Raw genomic sequence first — 18,232 nt, 5'->3', positions numbered from 1 at the left:
TTTTAGAAACAAAGAGCTCTAAAACCTTTCTCAGATTATGCATCTTCTTTAGAGAAAAGACTCACATAATGTTTTGTGTCACAGGAATGAGAAAAGGCTTCAAAATCCAACAGCAAAAACATTTAGAAAAAAGAATCACAAGTACATGGTTAGAAAGTCATTTACGACCACCAGAGGGAAAGGGCAAAACATATATATGTTATTTACTCTGTGTGCTTCTAAATTTCTCTTCAGTAACTCACTCAGTTCTAAAGATGACTTTCTTTTTACTTTCTCGGAGTTGGTCAGCATACAGTTCAGGGTTCGCAGTAGCTAACTGACAGAATAAGGCAGTAGGAAGTAATAAAAAGGGATGTATTTCAGAGATAGTACAAAAATATTAATAGGATTTAATGACTGACTGGTTGTGGAGGTAAGAGACGGAACGAACTCTAGAATGTCTCACAGATGGGAAACTGAGTAGACTTTTGGTACAATTACCTGAGATGGGGAACACAGAGAGGAAATTAGAGGGGAGAGATAATGACTAGATTTGGGGATGATTATGGACAGTAAAGCTATCCAACAGGCAGTAAAGCTATCCAACAGGCAGCTGGCTACAGAGCTATGTTGTCCAATATAACAGACACTAGCCACAAATGGCTACTTAAATCTAAATAAAGTAAAATTTAAAATTCAGGTCCTCGAGTGCATTAGCCACATTTTAAGTACTCAATAGCCACCTCTAGCCAGTGGCTATGTATTAGACAGTAGAGATACAAAATATTTCACTTTGTGGAAAAGTTCTGTTGAGCTAGAGCTTAGGAGAGTGGGTGAGGATGCAGATAAGATTTCACAGTGCTCAGCACTCAGTAGCTAAAGCTACAGGTATGGATGGGATACCTCAGGAAGAGCAAATGAGAATAAATGGGGTGAAAATGGAGCCCTGGTAAATATCTATATTTAAGGAAAGGAAGAGAAATAAGAGGCAAGAGAAGGACATGAATGAGTAGTAGGTGGGGAAGGAGACAAATGAAAAAAGAACTTTGAAACCAGTCAGATCTCTCAGACTACAGTTTAATTTCAGGTTAGTGTATCAAAGGTGGCAAGAAGGTGTCAAAGGTTTGTTCTGGGTTATGAATAAATTTCTGGCAGCACAATGGCAATACTCTAAGGGATTCTATCTCTGTGTCACTGACAGCTATCTTTAAAAATAAATTTTTACGCCTTAGTATTTTATCTGAAAGAATAGGAAAATAGTGGAGAGATTGCTCATCATCAGCTAATAGGCCTTAATCAGAAAAAAAGTAATTTTTTTTGACTCAAGAGATTTAATAAGGTTTATTTGTGAAAGGAGAAACAAAGTTCCAAATTAAAAAAAAGAAATCATCAGGAAATCTGGTTTATTACGAGATATCCTAAACATTCTTTCACTTATAAAACTGATACTGCCACCTACCTGGATGAACTATTTCGAGCATACTCAGCCGTAATTCTCGGTAAAGTCTCATGGCTCTTTGTCTTTGAAGTTGCAGTTGTAATCTGCGGTTCTCTTCTTCCTTCTGCCTATTTAGCTTGAGTAGTATCTTTGTTCGTTTAGCTCTATGATGGAAATATTAAGTACCTTAAACACAATTTTCATAAATCATGTCAACTCTAAAATTATATGGAAATTATATAAATAGTAACTATATAAATAGAGAAAGAAAAAAATTTTAAAGAAAATTCCTAGTGTTGTTAGAGTATGATGAAATAAATCTTCATGTGCTGCTGCTATACAGCCTTCCTGGAGAAATATTTAAAATACATATAAAAAGCCTTAAAAATTTTAACCAATTAATTCCACTTCAAATAATTTTCTTAATGAAAAACCTGGTATGTATGTAAAGATATATGTTCAAAGATGTTCTCAAAAGCATAACAACAGTAATAAGTTGAAAACAAGCCACATGTTCCACAATAGTGAGTTGGATAAATAAATACTGGCTCATTCACTGGATGGGTACTGTGAAAAATAAAAATTTCAAAGAATATTTAGTAACAACAGAATATATCAACAATCTAATGTCAAGTGAAAGTCAGGATACAGAAGAGATTCAAACTGTGTTAAAGTATATATATTTACTTGTATCGAAAAATAAATGATTAAAAACATACAAATTTCAACAGGGATTTTCACTGCATGGTGTGATCATGATGATTTTAATTTTCTTCATATGCTTACCTATTTCTCAATTATTAATAAATGTTATTTTTACAACTGAGTATAATTTTCATGTGACCACAAAAATTGTATTAATTAGCATTTTTGTATTATATGCTTTTATTCACCAAAATTTCTTGTTAGCCATTTCTATCCAGTTTTGCTTGCTTCCTACATTACTATGTAAGATCACAAGTATCACTCTAATAAAATATCCAAAATGCCGTTCAGATACCCATAGGAAAAGAAACCAAAGAGGATAAGAAAAGAGAAGCAGAATACATTATTTATTTTATCTCTATTGACTTAATTTGCAAGTATCTCCCTCAAGAACATTTGCTCTCTCTTAGGTTCTTTTCTTATAATTAATTGAACTGCCAACAAATGTGCTACCTTGGCTATATCTTTGTAGTATTAACAGATGGACTTTATAATGGTATAGAGTGGGTTATAATGATTTTTAACTCAATTTCTTTTAAAAAAGCAAAAATAATTAGGTGTAAGATAACTTTAAAAGGAAGTATTTTAAAGCAGAGAAGAAAACTCACAAAATAATTTTGATAACATTTTCTGTGTGTGTTGTTTTGTTTTTTTGCAATTTCTTAACTGCTACCAATTATAATTTATGTTTTCTTTGCTTTTACACTTAGGCCAAAATTGAGAGTTTGTTTCAAAATGTCTTTCTTACCCCTATTATCAAAAGTAGACAAGACCTCAAGTATGTGTGTGCCAAAAAGAAAAGGGGTTCTAGAGAGAATGTAGGCCAAGATGAAGTTTCAAAGTATCTCTTACACTTCCTGTCAGTAAGAAATCAAGTAAGAGCCTTTCCCTTCCCAAAAAGTGACTGAAGGAAACTTGCCTCTCCTAGGGAACTCCTCTGCAAAACCTATGGGTTCTATCGCATATAGATAAGGATGTTTTGCCCTTTACCTACTTATAGAGGGTAAAAGAGAACAGGCCCTAAACAGAATCTTTCAAATTGATTAACAACAAAACAAAAACCACTCCTGTCTCTAACCTCTCATTAATTATAGATCATTGCATTATTGATCAATACTGCATTACCAATATTTTTAATATATACTGTTAGTATGAGAGACAGTGATCATTAAAACTTCATTGGTAGGACATTTAAGCTGTCAGAAAACTGGGTTTGAGAAAAAGTTTAGGCATACAGGCTATGAAATATGGTAAAACTGAAACAACTATGGAGCATGTAGGTGGAAGTAAAATATAAACCAGGAAGACAATAGGAAAGTGAGGTTCAGTGATTAAAATAACAACTGTAAATTGTAAATATGCATGTTTCTGGTTCCATACGCTTTAATTTCATGTTTGAAAATATTTATTAGGAATTAATGCGATTTTGAATGTTCCCACCCCCTTAGAAACACATTCTAGTTATTCTGTGGGTAAGAGTGTCTATAATCACTCAACACTCAAAAATTAAAAGATTATTAATTTAACTGGTTTCTTTGTAAGAGTAGGCATTTAACCACCTGGCATTTGTACTGCACTTCTGAGGAGGAAATGACTGATCAGAGGTCATATTTTCAAATTAATTTATATAAGTACATCAATGATTTACATTTAACTAACATGAATCTTTACTATCAAAGAGGGAGTTGACAAAACTATCTACTGACAGTTTTGAGTTCTCCAGGAATTCCTTCCTCTGTTGTAAAATAATAAGTATGAACCTGGGAAGTCCAATATGAGTTGCTGGGCAAAGTAGTTGATGTGCTCTGCTCATTAACTAAACAAACATTTGAGTGCTTGCTGCCTGCTTGGTACTGTCCTAACAGAGAAGAGAGACCGTTCTGCCCTTACGGAGCTCAGTTTCAAGGGGAAGTTGAAGCATAGCAGAATATGCCATTTTGATATAAAGATTATTTTAAGCTGGAGGCAAATGAGAATCAACAAATGCAGAAAAAAGCCTCCCCAGAGCTTCTCTGATCAAACTAAAAGCAGAAAGGTCTGAGAAATGAGTACCATAAATCCCCCCTCCCAAAGAAGTTTTATGGCCATGAAGAAGATGGAAAGTTGGCGCCAACATGGAACTGCACAAATAATCCATATCTTCCATTAGTTTCCCAATGTATTTACCTTCCCACAGTTTGCTGCCCTTGGGAGCCTAAGACTCCTTTCTTTGCACCTGTCACTTCTCTCCAAATTTATTCTTCTTTGTTAAAATCTCTAAAGCCCAAGTTCTAACCTCCCCACTTTGAGTTACTCATCATGTGAGATTTCTTCTCCACGATGGGCACTGCACAAATAAACTGTTTTCTTTAATCTGGGTTTTTTGTTGTTGTTGTTTGTTATTAGTCTAATTTTCGGGGCCCTAGCCAATGAGTCTAACATAGGTGGAGGGAAAAACACTATTTTCTTCCCCTACAAAGTTAAACAAGTATAACTAAAACACCTATAAGTATCAGCACCCTGATGGAGGTAGGTAAATTGTAAGGTTTCACGAAGGTAACTGGAGCAGCTATTAGCTGCTACAGAAAACTCTGCTGAGTAGTAGTATTTAACAGAAAATAAAGTTTCTGACCATGAAAAATTATTACATAAAAAAGAAACCTCCAAAAAAGTGCTTTAGCAAGGATGTGATGAATCTAGGCCCATAATTGTGAGTGGTGGGCCATCCCTCCCCCCACAAAAAAAAAAATGGGAGGGGGAAATTAAAATGAGAGTATGACCTGACCACAAAGATATACAGAAATAACCTTTGCAGAAAGCCCAGCTATAAAGGAAGAGAAATTTGCATAAACTGTTGCAACTAATAAAAGAGGAAAGGTATTGAAGCCTGGAGCAAACTTGAAATTAAACAGAACCCAAAGGTTAAAACTATACTTCAGTCTTTCCTAAAACTTCAAACTCAAAATACTGGAAAGGAAACAAACGCATTATAATGTAAGATTTAAATAATTTTGGCTTAAAAGCTCTTTTAATGGAAATATTTATAACTAATCAGGTTTTGTTACATAAAACAATGGATTTTCTATTTTAAAATAGTATAATATTAATTAGATTTCATAGACATACTTCTAAGTGGACAAAATCTGTAATCCTGGGATACTTTTAAATAAACATTTTAATACTGCAAGAGAAAGTAAACTGACAAATTTGGTAACTATCGTGAAACTAAACATTAAAGGTCTGAACCCATGGTATAGAGGTACCTCTAAATGTAAGAAGATAATAGCTGAGAATAATAGCAAGTAGAATCCATAAGTAATAAATACTTTGAGTTCACCACAGAAGAAAAGGCTAGACTATCTCAGATACCTGATCAGAAGGATATACATTGCGACTCTCAAAGTATTCACTTCCCAAATTCCTTTGACCAAAGAAATCCTTTTCTTAATGTTTTTTTATGAGACAGCATTTATGATAGATAAACACTGAGCAATGCTGGAATGGAATATACTTGCCTCTCATGAATACTAGGTCTGTTTGTCTAACTAGATTTGCAAATCTTCAAGGGCAAAAAATGTGCAATATGCATTTCCCCCTACCATTTTCTAAGTGCCAGACAATATACTAAAAAAACTTCATATTATTTTAATCATGTAAGGTACATAGACAATTATTCCCATTTTATAGATGGGAAATTCGAGGCTGAGAAAGGTGGAGCAAGTTGTCCAAGATCACGCAGCCCATAAAGTGCTGAAGCGGGATACAAACTCAAAATTTGTTTAACTCTCCCAATACCTAGCATAACCTCTGGCATATATTCGGCACTTCAAATATGTTTAAAATATATATTTTTTTCTACCAACGAAACTCATGCCCAATAATATTAATAACCTATCTTTAAGTCTTCTCTGAAGGAAATTTTCATCAATAAAAAGAAGAATGTCTACTAAGGGATATAGTTAGCCAGTGGATTTAATACCTGCTGCTAACCCATCCAGATTCTTACATGTGTGGAAAGAACACACATGCACACATACACACACAGACACAAAACTTAGCTCCTAGGTCATTTATGATAAAGTAAAGCCATTTCAGAGGTGATTCTCAAGCAGTCTAATTGAAAGCTAAATTTTAGTACACTATTTTGAAATATTTTTAAAACTGAGAAATGCAGCTGCAGTTATTAAAAGAATAGTTTCAGTTTTCTTAAAAAAAAAATTGACTTCTGGAACGTGCAAGTTTCAGTTTAGTAAATTAAAATGTAGCTTTCAGTTAGGCTGCATGAGAAATCGCCTCTGAGATGGCTCTACTTTATCATAAACGACTTAGGAGCTAAGTCATTTGTGTGTGTGTGTGCTGTTTTCATTGCCTATAAGAATCTGGATGGCTTAGTCATATCAAAACCTGTGTTGTGTCTTCAGTATTTCATTTTTAGTCTAACTGAAATAGAGATAAATGACAAGCTATGTCATATCTCAATGGTAATATATATCCATGCCATATTTACTGAGGAAAATCAGGTTAATATACTTACATACATATACATGTTTTTGCCATAATTACATACGAACAATTACAGCAATTTTTGGTTTTAAGGGTTTAAGAAGGTAATTGACTATCACTGGCTCCCTCTGTAGGGTTGGCCTGCCAAAAACGTCTCATTAAGTGAATAGGATTATATGTTTGTTACATTAGATTCCTGTCTTACAATATGTTGTTTGCTTTGAAAGTGCATCTGGTTACTGGAATGCTGGTACTCAGAAATGTAAAGAACAAGAATGAAAGTAAGAATAAAAGAAACAGATTAAAAACTTAAAAACAAACAAACCAAAATCCCTAAGTTTTCACTCAGCTGTACTCTAATAAGATATATCTAGCCCTCCCAGATCATCATTCCTCTCACCAAAATTTTTTACCTGAAACTCCTCTGCAAAGTAATCACAGCAGACGGAAGCTTCTTTAATCTCTTTCTAGTTTGGAAACCCTTCCAATAAGCTTGAATCAAGCAAGCTGCTTGATGTAGTTTCTGAAAATAAATGCCAGAATTAATTTAGCGACATCCCTAAAAAAGACTTTTTTGAAGTTCACCTCTTAAAATATCAGGTCTGGGCAAGTGTTAATCTCCATCTCTAATAAATTGGGCAGGAGGCATCATTTTCATAGGCCACGGACAGGGAAGGCCTAAGAATATTAAACCTGACCTCCCAAAGGAGGTTCATTAGGCTCCCTTGGGCAGTCTAGAATGTATTCAAGACATAGTCTGGTTAGCTCCGAATTCTCCCTGATTAATCTTACTTCCCACTCTCTTTACAAGTATTTCATAGTTCTGTTTATTTAATGCTTTAACTAACTCTTTGTTTGACATCTTATGCCTGGCTTCACTTATTCAAAGACTCGAGGTATGAAGAACTCTGTACAGGCAAATAAATAAATAAGTAAATAAAGCCTCTGGGGTTAAAATTCGGTCCATAAATAACCCCCTTTCCCCATCAAATTATGGCTGCTCTGGATCTTAGGGGGAAACAACTAAAGAAAGGGGGAGAGAGAGCAAGTAAAAGATTCAAGAAGCTCTCACTCTCAATATTTTTAAACTAAAATGTTTATTGAAATGTTAGTAAATATCATGCATATTATTTTTGTAATTAAATACCTGCTCTTCTACTCCCTGATAGACCTTAGGGCTTAAAAGGCCAATGAGCTGTCTAAGTTCTTGACTAAACTCTGTCCCAGGCTCTTGTTTATTCAGTAGATTTCTGAGTCCTGAAATAGAATAACAAAGATACAATTACTAATATGAATTAGTTATTTATTCAGTATTAATTCAAGGTGAAAAAGTCTGATTTAGAAACAAATGAATACAAGAATCACAAGATTTCTAGACTGAGGTCTTTAGGATACTCCTCTGTCCGAAGATTATGTGCTCACTTGTGAGATCTGATGCAAAATCTGTGTAGTCAATCTCTTTAACTAAAAAAAGGAGAGTGGTATCATTGTGATAAGTCAAAGAGTAGAGATATATAATTTATTTTCTGTTTAAACATAAATACCTTAAACTGAAATATTTTTTAAACTGACACATTTTTAAAAATATAATCATACTGAGTAAATGCTTAGCCTGTGGAAACACTTAAACAGGTTATTAGTCATTCATTAAAGAAGTTATTATTAAAAATATACAGTAATGTACATAATTTGGGGCCAATTAATAGGTTCCTAAGCAAATTTTATAGAAGTGCTATAACACTAAAATACTGCATTTTCATCCCAAAATAAAAGAGAGTAGTAGTATAAGGTACAAAGTAAGTACAATTCCCAAGGCATGTTGGAATGATGTATTATAATATATGTATTCAATATAAATAAGTAAGCTACAATGGCCTTGGAGTGTATAATTGGGGAAGCCGCTATCTGGGTCTTTCCATATTTTATACTCTCTTTAAGACTTAAGTTCTTAGCAGCACTAATAATTGTAAAATACCTTGAGGAAGCTGAGTAAGTTCTACTATTGAGAAAAGAGGAGGAGACAGATTATTAAGGTGAAATTCCTTTGTAATGAACTCTGTTGGACATTCATATTTTTATTGAAGACATCTAATTACAAAGTTAAAAATGTGTATCTGGTACAATACTGTCTAGAGGGTTTTATTACTGGCACTTTCTCTCCCCCTCTGTTCTTATAATGAAAAATAATTATAATGTTCACAATAATGACTGTACGAGGTAAGTTACTAAAGTGCCATCAAGAATTATTAAAAGGCCATTATAATAGTTTTGGAATTAAAATGTTTCACATTATATTCAAATCTTTAAAAATTTACATATAATATAACCCCGTATAAATAAGTATATTTTATAACCTAGAAACTATTTCATCACCATGTTGAATAAGAAACTATTTCCTCACCATGTTGAATAAGAAAATAACGAATTCATGGCTCTGGCTAATAAAGAAATAAAACAAAGCCAACATATAGCTTTGCGTGGCAATTAAAAAAAGAAAAAAATATGTGTGATCTTGGATCAATTACCTATTTTTTCCATGCTCTGTTCCCACTGCTATAAAATGAGGATAAGAATATCTCATAGGATTGTTATGAGGATTAAACATTTTAATGCACGTAAAGTATCTGACACATAGTAAATTCTCAATTAAATGAAAACTACTATTTGGGAATGGTAATGCACTACGCTCTTTCCTCCTCAAATTTTCTGACTTTGTATTCACATACATTTGATTTGGAAGTGAGGGAAATGTTCTGTTTTTGAGGAAAGAAGTTGAAGAGTAATTATTAATTATGTAAAGATCAAAGGGCTGTCACTCTCTCAAGCACAGTTCTATTTTCTTCAGTTAAGTTAGTCTTGGTAAGGTCACTGATCTTTTTGGTCATTCTTTTATAACTCTATCTAGTATATTCAATGCACAATCTTTTTGTCAAGGAGTAAATATTCATTGTAACCTCATCAACAAAGTACTACAGGCCATCTGCTGAGACATAAAGATAGTTTGATTACATACAGACTTTCTCCTGAATAGATTATGGTATGATGGGATTTTATCTGCACACTTCAATTATCAAGTTTTTCAAAACACAGGAATTTTGTTTTCCATAAACTATCAATTAAAAAGTTATTTTTGAGAATTTCAACAAAAGAAAAAAATATATACACTACCTTTATAGCAGGCACTTAGTCTCAGTAAAATCAAAATTTCCTGATGGGATTCTGCCATCAACAGCAGGAGCTTTGTAGCAGTACTTCTTAGGACTGGACTAGGAGTTGATAAAAGCTTGAAAACAACTTCATCCAAAATTGAATGCAGGGTTTTTCCTTCTATTCTGAGTAAATCACCACTAATAGAACAAAATTTACAAAGTACCATTACTAATTGACACAGATATTGCAACAAATTAAACATAAAAGATTCAGCAACTTGATGCCTGATAGTGGCCTGATCCAAGAAGATAATCAATTTTTTAAATGTATAGCTTAGTTCCATGAATATAACACATTAAATCAATGAATATTTATTGAACTCACTCTGTGTGAGGCAACCTAATAGGTAAAATAAGGAATACAAAGTAGCCAAAGGCCCTTTCCTTAGAAAAATCTACCATAAAATTGTGTAAGAAAATGTGCAAAATATTAAATAGATTCAAAAGCTTTGAGACAACAATAAGAGGAAAACCACAAGACAGTACAGTACATAGTTCATTGCTTTAATGACAGATGTATGAAGACAAAAATGCTATAGGAATTCAATATCATGTACTTAATATAGGAGGAATTTTATCTTTCTTTTGGTATTTCCTTCATTAAACTAACAACCGTATCTTGCAGTTCTGATATCATGAAAAGTCATCTGAAACTTAGAAGTAGTCAAAAGGGATTACTGGGTGTCCTTTTACTCACCTAAGAAGTATGTGCTTACTATTGATTAGGATATTCTGCAGTTCTGTAAAAATAGAGGTGGCTTGTAGAAAAATGAATAATGGTAATGATGATTATCTGAGAGCAAAAGATTCTTACTCAACAATATAAAAGACTTGTACAAAAGAAAAAGTAAAGCTTGTGCCTGATACTCTCAACCCATTCAACTTCTATGATATAATGGTCTTCTGGTTCCCCCTACACTCTCCACCCACAGATTTCTGACCATTCTTCACTGGCTCCCCTTCACCAGTATAAAAGTCATTTCTCCAGGATTCCATTTTCAGCCAATTTCCTTTCTCACTCGATTCATATTTCCCACTGAGCTCATCTTCTCTCATGTTTTTAACTGTCATTTGTAAGCTGATGTGATGACACATAAATCTATAACTCTAGCCCAGAGCTCTTCCAGTAGTTTGTCTAGTCACATATCTATGGACATTTGAGTCATCTTGTCTTCAGCCATTATAAATAAAGCTACTATTAACATTTGTTTACAAGTTTTTGCATGGACCCACTTCACTGCCTGATGAAATATCTGTTCAGTATAACCAATACTGAAGTCATCATCTGTCTCCCCAAACCAACTCCTTACACATGCTTTTTTTGGTTATACCACTGTCGAATTACCAAACATGACACCGAAAATTTAGTGTCATACCTGAACGTGTCTTTTATCCCATATTAAAATGCTTACCAAGAGCTGATGATTTTTTAACAGCTTCATTAAAGTTTGATATACATCAAGCTACACATATTGAAAGTGTACAATTTGATCAATTTTCACTTGTTTTACCACAATCAAGATAATGAACATATCCATCACCCCCTCGAAGTTCCCTGCTGTCCTTCTCTTCTTGCCCTCCTGGCACCCCATCGCAGCTAACCACTGATCTGAGCATTAATTGAGGGATATAAAAGTTTATATTATAATACTGATTTTGGATCCTACTACCCTTGCTATATTCACTGATGAGTTTTAGTAGCTTCGCTGTATATTTCATTAGATTTTTCTATATAGATGACAGTGCCGTCTCTAAATACAGAGCTTTGATTCTTCCTTTTCACATGGATACGTTTTCCTTTTCTTGCTTTACTGTACTGGCTAGAAACTCCAGTACAATGTTGAACAGAAATGATCAGAGTGGGCATCCTTGTCTTGTTCATGATGTATCTTAGCTGTAGGTTTTTCCTACATGCCCTTCATCAAGCGGAGGAAGTTCTACTTTTATTACTATTTTGCAGAGTTTTTCATTTTTAAAAATCAGGAATAGATGTTGAATTTTGTCAAATGCTTTTTCTCCATCTTTTGATATGTTTTTCCTTTTTTAGTTAATATGAATTATATTGATTGACTTTAGAACATTACACTAGCTCTGAATTCCTGGGATAAACCTAACTTATTCAAGACATATTAACTTTTTAATATATCGTTGGGTTCAACTTGCTAAACTTTTGTTTAAAATGTTTTGCATCTCTGTTCTTAGTATATTGATAAGTAGTTCTCTCATGTCTTTGTCTGGTTTTGGTATCAGGGCAATGGTGACTTCATATAATAATCTGGGACGTATTTCCTCCTCTTCAATTTTCTGGAAATTTGTTTAGGATTGTTTCTTCCTTAAATGTTTAGTAGAATTTACCAGTGAAGAAGCTGTCCAGTCCTGTCTAGTGGTTTAGCTACAAATTCAATTTCTTTATGATTATAAGGATAGTCAGTTTATCTATTACTGCTTCTTGAGTGAGTTTTGGTAGTTTTTTGTCTTTCAAATAACTTGTCCATTTCATCTAGATAAGCACAAAGTTGTTCATATTATTCCCTTATGACACTTTTAATATCTATAGACTATTGTCTTGTCTCTTCTCTAATTCCTAATATTGGCAGTTTGCATTCCCTTTTCCCCCCTAATTAGTCTTATTACAGGTTTATTAACTTCATAGATCTTCTCAAAGAACCAGTTTATGGTTTCATTGATTTTCTCTATTATTGTTGTTTACTATTTTATTTCTGCTTTGATCTGTATCATTTTCTTTCTTCTGCTTACTTTAATTCCCTCTTCTTACTTTCTTAAAGTAGAAGCTGAGGTCAATGATTTGACTTTCCTTCTTTTCCAACATAAGCGTTTAGTGATATATATTTTCCCATTGACTTTACAATATTACATTAGGTATAAATTCATGGGATAAAGTACTGCTTTATTTTTAGATTGACGCGAAAGTAATTGCGGTTTTTGCAATTGAAAATAATTGCAAAAACCGCAATTACTTTTGTACCAACCTAATAGACGCATCCCAGAAATTTGGATGTTTTCATTTCCAATAATTTAAAAGATTTTTATAACTTAATTTTGGTATCTTCTTTGTCCTTTGGGTTATTTGCTTTATTATTTCCCACATATTTGAGAATCTTTTCAGAGATCTTTTTCGTATTAATTTTCAATTTAATTCCATTGAGGGCAGAGAACATACTTTGTATGATTTAAATCCTTTTGAGATGAGTTTTATGGCCCAGAAAATGGTCTATTTTTGAAAATATTCCATTTACATTTGAAAAGAATGTGCATTTTGCTGTTTGGTAGAGTTTCTAAAAATGCCAATCAGGTCAAGTTGGTTGATATTGTTCAAATCTTCTGTAGTCATACTAATTTTTGTCTACTTTTCCTATCAACTATCAAGAGGGATGTATTTACATCTTTCACTTTACTTGTAGATTTCTCTATTTCTCATTGCAGGTCTATCAATTTGTTCTGTGTATTGTGAAATTCTGCTATTAGGTCAATGAACACGTTTTCTTGATGAATTGATTTCTTTGTGATTATGAAATAACTTTATCCCTGATAACATTCTTTACTCTGAAATTTACCTTTTCTGATATTAATGTGGACACTCCAGCTGTCTTTTGATTAATGTTAACATAGTGTATCTTTTTTCATCCTTTTACTTTTAAGCATACAAAAAACTGTATGTTTCCATTTCTCTCCTTCCAGAGTTTATACTACTGTTACAATACACTTTATGTTATAAAACCCCACATACATTATTTTTGTAGGAGCAAATGTTATATTATTGTATCATATATAATTATAATACGAAAAATAATCTTAGCCAGTTACACACAATAATTACCATTTCTGATATTCTTCATTTTTTGTGTAAATCTACTTTCCTTTTGGCTGAAGGACTGACTTCCTTAAACATTTCTTGTAGTATGTGTCTGCTGGTGATTTCTGAAGAAGCATTTTGCCTTTGTTTTTGAAACATATTTCCACTGGACATAAAATTTTAGTTTGACACTTGTTTTCATTATTTTAAAAATGCTAGTCTACAAACTTCCAGTTATAAAATAAGTCACACGAATAGAGTGTACAGTACAGGGAATATGTCAATAATATTGCAATAACTTTGCACAATGACAGATAGTTAGATTTATCATGGTGACCACATCATAAGGTATATAAATGTCCAATTTCTATATTGCACAATTGAAACTAACATGATATTGTATGTCAACTGTAATAAAAAAATTTTTATAAATGTTCTCAACTATCCTTTTGTTTGCATTGTTTCTGATGAGAAAATTGCTGTCATCCTTATCTTCATTCCTCTGTATACAATACCTTTTTCCCTCTGGCTGCTTTTAAGATTTTCTCCTTATTACTGGTTTGAGCACTTTGATTACAATGTGCCTTCTTCATTTTTATTGTTCTTCGTGTTTGATGAGATTTTTGAATCTGCAAGATTATAGTTTTCATCAAATTTGGAAAATTACCATCAACTATTTCTTCAAATATTTTCTTTAGGTACTGATAGGTACTGATTATACCATACAAAGCTATTTGAGATAGTGCTACAGATCACTACTGATTCACTGATGTTTCCTTCTTTCCCCTTCTTTCTTTTTCTCATTTGTTTTGTTTTCTTTCTCTTTTCTTTCTTTCATTTTTAAATTACATGTGTTTCATCTTGGGTAGTTTTCTACTGCTAGTCTTCAAATTCACTAATCTTCTGCAATGTTAATCTGATATTAATCCTATCTAGTGTGTTTTTCATCTCAAACATTGTAGTTTTCATGTCTAGTTCAGTTTGGGTCTCATATACATGTATGTCTCAATTTAACTTCTTGAACATATGGAATATAGCTATAATAACTGTCCTAATGCCCTTGTTTGTTAATCATAACATATATATTAGCCTTGATCAACTGATTCTTCTCATGATAGATTCTATGTTCCTGCTTATTTGCATGTCTGGTACTTGTATGAATTTTGTCTTGCGGGGTGCTAGATATTTTTGTATTCCTAAAAATATTTATTTTTATTTTTTGGCTAAAGATTTCCAAGTACCATGTAAAAATCATATGCAACCAATGATTTAGCAAAATTGGTAATGCTTCTGATGAAAAAAAAACATCAGTAACATTTTGTAAAACCAAGTCACCTGCTGATTTGTAGTATGTTTTATATAGCATAGTTATGATTGTAGACTCTATCTAAACATTGTCAGTTTGCAGCGACTACAAGAAATTATCACTTTGTATTCCTAAAGAAAAAGGGAAAAAAAGATCAATGCAAAGATTCTATGAAGGCATAAGTGGGATTTTCTTATCCTTTTAAAGCCAAGCCAAAGCATGACCATTTCTGCTAAATTTCCTGCCCTGTATACTTTACAATAAAAAATATTTTAAGATGTAGGCAATTTCAATAACCAGATGCAGTTAAATTACTTGGAAATAATTTGATTATTTTGGGTCCCGCTCTTGTTTTGTTTGGATGGTCCAGAATAGTACTCAGTCTAGTGCTAATTATCCCTCACTACCGAGGTGAAAGCTTCCTGAGTACTCTACCCAATGTTCCACTATTCATGAGGTTTTCCAGTTTGGCTATTGGAATCGGCAATATTCTGGCTCTGTGTAAGCTTCTGGTACCACTCCTTTTAATCCTTTTGGATTACTGTTTTCCCTGACATTAGGTAGTTTCCTCCCACATATGTGCTCATCAGTACTTTACTGAATACTTGAAGGGAAACTTCTGCAGATGTCTGGGGTTTCTCTATGTGGCTCTTTTCTGTGAAATTCTGTCTTGTGAACTCTAGCCATTTTGTTCTCCTCAGACTCTTAGCTCTATCTCTTCATCTCAGCCTGGCTGAGATAACCCTTGCTACATCACAGCCTGGAAACGCTCTCAATGCTGTAAGTTAGGGAAATTTTTACATTCACCTTGTTCATTCCTTTTTCTCAGGCAGGGCTCACTTTCTTTGATTGATGGAAGTCTAGTTTCTTGAAATTTGTTGTTTCATGTTTTGCCTGATGTTTATTTTTCTTCAGGTGGTAGAGTAAACCTATTTCTATTATTTCATCTCGAACACAAGTGGAAGTGAAGTCCTAATGATTTTAATTCATTAGTTTTTAAAATCTATTCCCCGGGTACCAGTGCCCAAGGCCAAGATTTTATTACTTCACTTGGAATATTTTGGTTTCTTCCTCTAATTGTCTTCTTTGTCTAGTTTTGTCCCCCTTAAATCTTTCCTCTACAGTGACCAAAGTGACATAACTGAAATGTAATCTGACCATTTTCATCCACTTTTAAAATCTTTCAACAGTCTCCATTGGCTACAGGATAAGATTTAGCTCCCTTAACATAGCATATAAGCTCTTCGTGACTTAAGTCTCTGCAGAACTTGCTAGCCACCTCCACAAACCAACCTTTAAATGCTGGCAACAATCAACTGTACCTACTTTTCACCCTCAGCATTTTTTTGTTTTAAAAAACTCTGTGCATTTGCTTTCGTTGTTAACCTCTGCCTAGAAATACTGCTTTCTCTTCTTCCTTCCTGAGTAATTTCTCATCCTTAAAATTTCATTTCAGGTGTTACCTTCTCCAGGAAGCATCTTCCCTCAGTTTGCCTTAGGAGCTCCTCTAACACTGAGCACACCTTTAACATCGTAACTTAATCCACTATAATATAATTATGTTTCTGTGTCAGTCTCTTCCACTACATTGTAAGCTATTTAAAGACAAGGTTTATATCTTAATGAACTTTGTAAACATATTGGGCACAGAATAGATGTTTAACAAATCCATATTGAACTCAAAGAATCAATTATTTCAACTGTGTATGCTCTGCCTTTTCATTTTAACCTGGGGAAATTGCCTATTACTTCTTTTATGCCCTTCTGTAGCACTTGGCACAATACTGAGCTTGCAGTTTCCTAAACAAATATATGATTAAGCATTTTTTTATCGTGATCCCCAAATTTTTCTTCAGATATCACAGTACTTCTTCTTCTCTAAGTGTGAGATTTGGTCTAAAATCTTAAGCTTTGAGATAAGATACCAGTTCAATAATAAATTTCCAGTTTTTTAAAGTATTTTATATTCATTTTTTTCTGAAAGACAATGGTAATAAGGGTCATGTACAATCCATATGCAATTGATTTCAGCAAGACTGGAATAATATCGGTAATGCTCATAAAAAATAAAAAATCATAAATATTTGTAAAACCAAGTCACCTGTTGATCTGTAGTATGTTCTGTACCATAGTCATGACTGTAGATCCTATTTGAACATTATCAGTTTGCAGTAAGAGCAAGAAATGATCACTTTGTAGCACTAAAGGAAGAGGGAAAAAAAAGATTAAAACAAAGATTCTACGGTGATACAATTGGGATTTACTCGTCTGTCCAAAACTAAATCAAAGCATGACCATTTCTGCTAAACTTCTGCCTGTGTATATTTTACAATAAAGAAGATTGTAAGATAGGCAATTTCAATAACCATAAACAAGCCATTCTATTTTTATGAAGTTATTACAGAGAGCACCCACAAATACCAACCTAAGAATCTCGTTATCTCCTTTTAACTGAAAAATAAAATATAACCTATCCTAAATCTGAGTCTCTTTTTCTAGTAGTAAATTTCAGTGAATAAAATCAAATTTCCTGTGAAGAAATGGAAATGATACAGATGACTATAATCACATCCTTAAAAAATTTAATTGTTATAAAATGTATCATGTTTGCTAATATCTTGTCTTAAATAATAATAAAACCATTAACTATAAAACATTTGTTTTTTTTTGGTTTATAATTTTTAGGCTCTGAGCAGTCAGTTACGAAGACTTGGCATTGGATGCTTCTGCAAGTTGTTTAATCTCTTGCAACATCCATTTCTTCATCTGTAAAACTAGAAATAATAGTTGTCTCACAGGCTACTGTAGAATGTCCTAAACAGGGTAGGTTCCCAGTAAATGTCAGTTTCTATTCCCTTTTCCACGGAGTGATCAGGATTTTAATTAATGTAGGATCAGGTATGCTGACAAGGAAGCTCTGTGAACACTCCTCTAGTTTCCACAGAACAACTTACTCTTTTCTTCTTTCTCCCTCCTGAAGGAAACATATTTCTTTCACCTACCAACTATTGTTCTTCATTTCTATTTATAGTCTAATATTTCAGTATTTCACAAGAAACCAATTTTTAAAATGTTTATCAACTTTAAAAACTAATTCCACTATTAAATATTTCTATAACTTATTTTCTTTTACTTCAATAATAAAAAAAATTATCTGTAGCTGGAGTAAGTACTCATATATCATTCCATTTTTATCTAATTAAAGATGTTTTATTAACTAATTAGTTTGAATTCATTGAAATCAGTATATAGTGTGCATGTATGTTTTTTCTAAACTGGAAAAAATGACAAAATAATTT

General features: G+C 33.0%; 1 protein-coding gene across 2 annotated transcripts in view; it reads right to left on the bottom strand.

Moving 5' to 3' along the window:
• Positions 1–18,232, bottom strand: part of IQCB1 (IQ motif containing B1) — a 45,496-nt gene that overhangs the window by 11,231 nt on the left and 16,033 nt on the right. For both annotated transcript variants that reach the window (XM_019729613.3, XM_019729615.3), the window contains exons 7-11: positions 17,035–17,134; positions 9,773–9,951; positions 7,752–7,861; positions 7,018–7,127; positions 1,439–1,581 (exon numbers count right to left, since the gene is read on the bottom strand). In XM_019729613.3, the coding sequence (XP_019585172.3) occupies positions 1,439–1,581; positions 7,018–7,127; positions 7,752–7,861; positions 9,773–9,951; positions 17,035–17,134 (642 nt within the window). The remainder of the gene's footprint in view (positions 1–1,438; positions 1,582–7,017; positions 7,128–7,751; positions 7,862–9,772; positions 9,952–17,034; positions 17,135–18,232) is intronic.

The sequence above is a fragment of the Rhinolophus sinicus genome, chromosome 17 (assembly GCF_057876585.1).
Source record: "Rhinolophus sinicus isolate RSI-liver-muscle chromosome 17, RSI-T2T, whole genome shotgun sequence".
Taxonomy (NCBI): Eukaryota; Metazoa; Chordata; class Mammalia; order Chiroptera; family Rhinolophidae; genus Rhinolophus; species Rhinolophus sinicus.
Note: the sequence above shows the minus strand (reverse complement) of the source record. Positions and strands in the feature narration are given on the sequence as shown.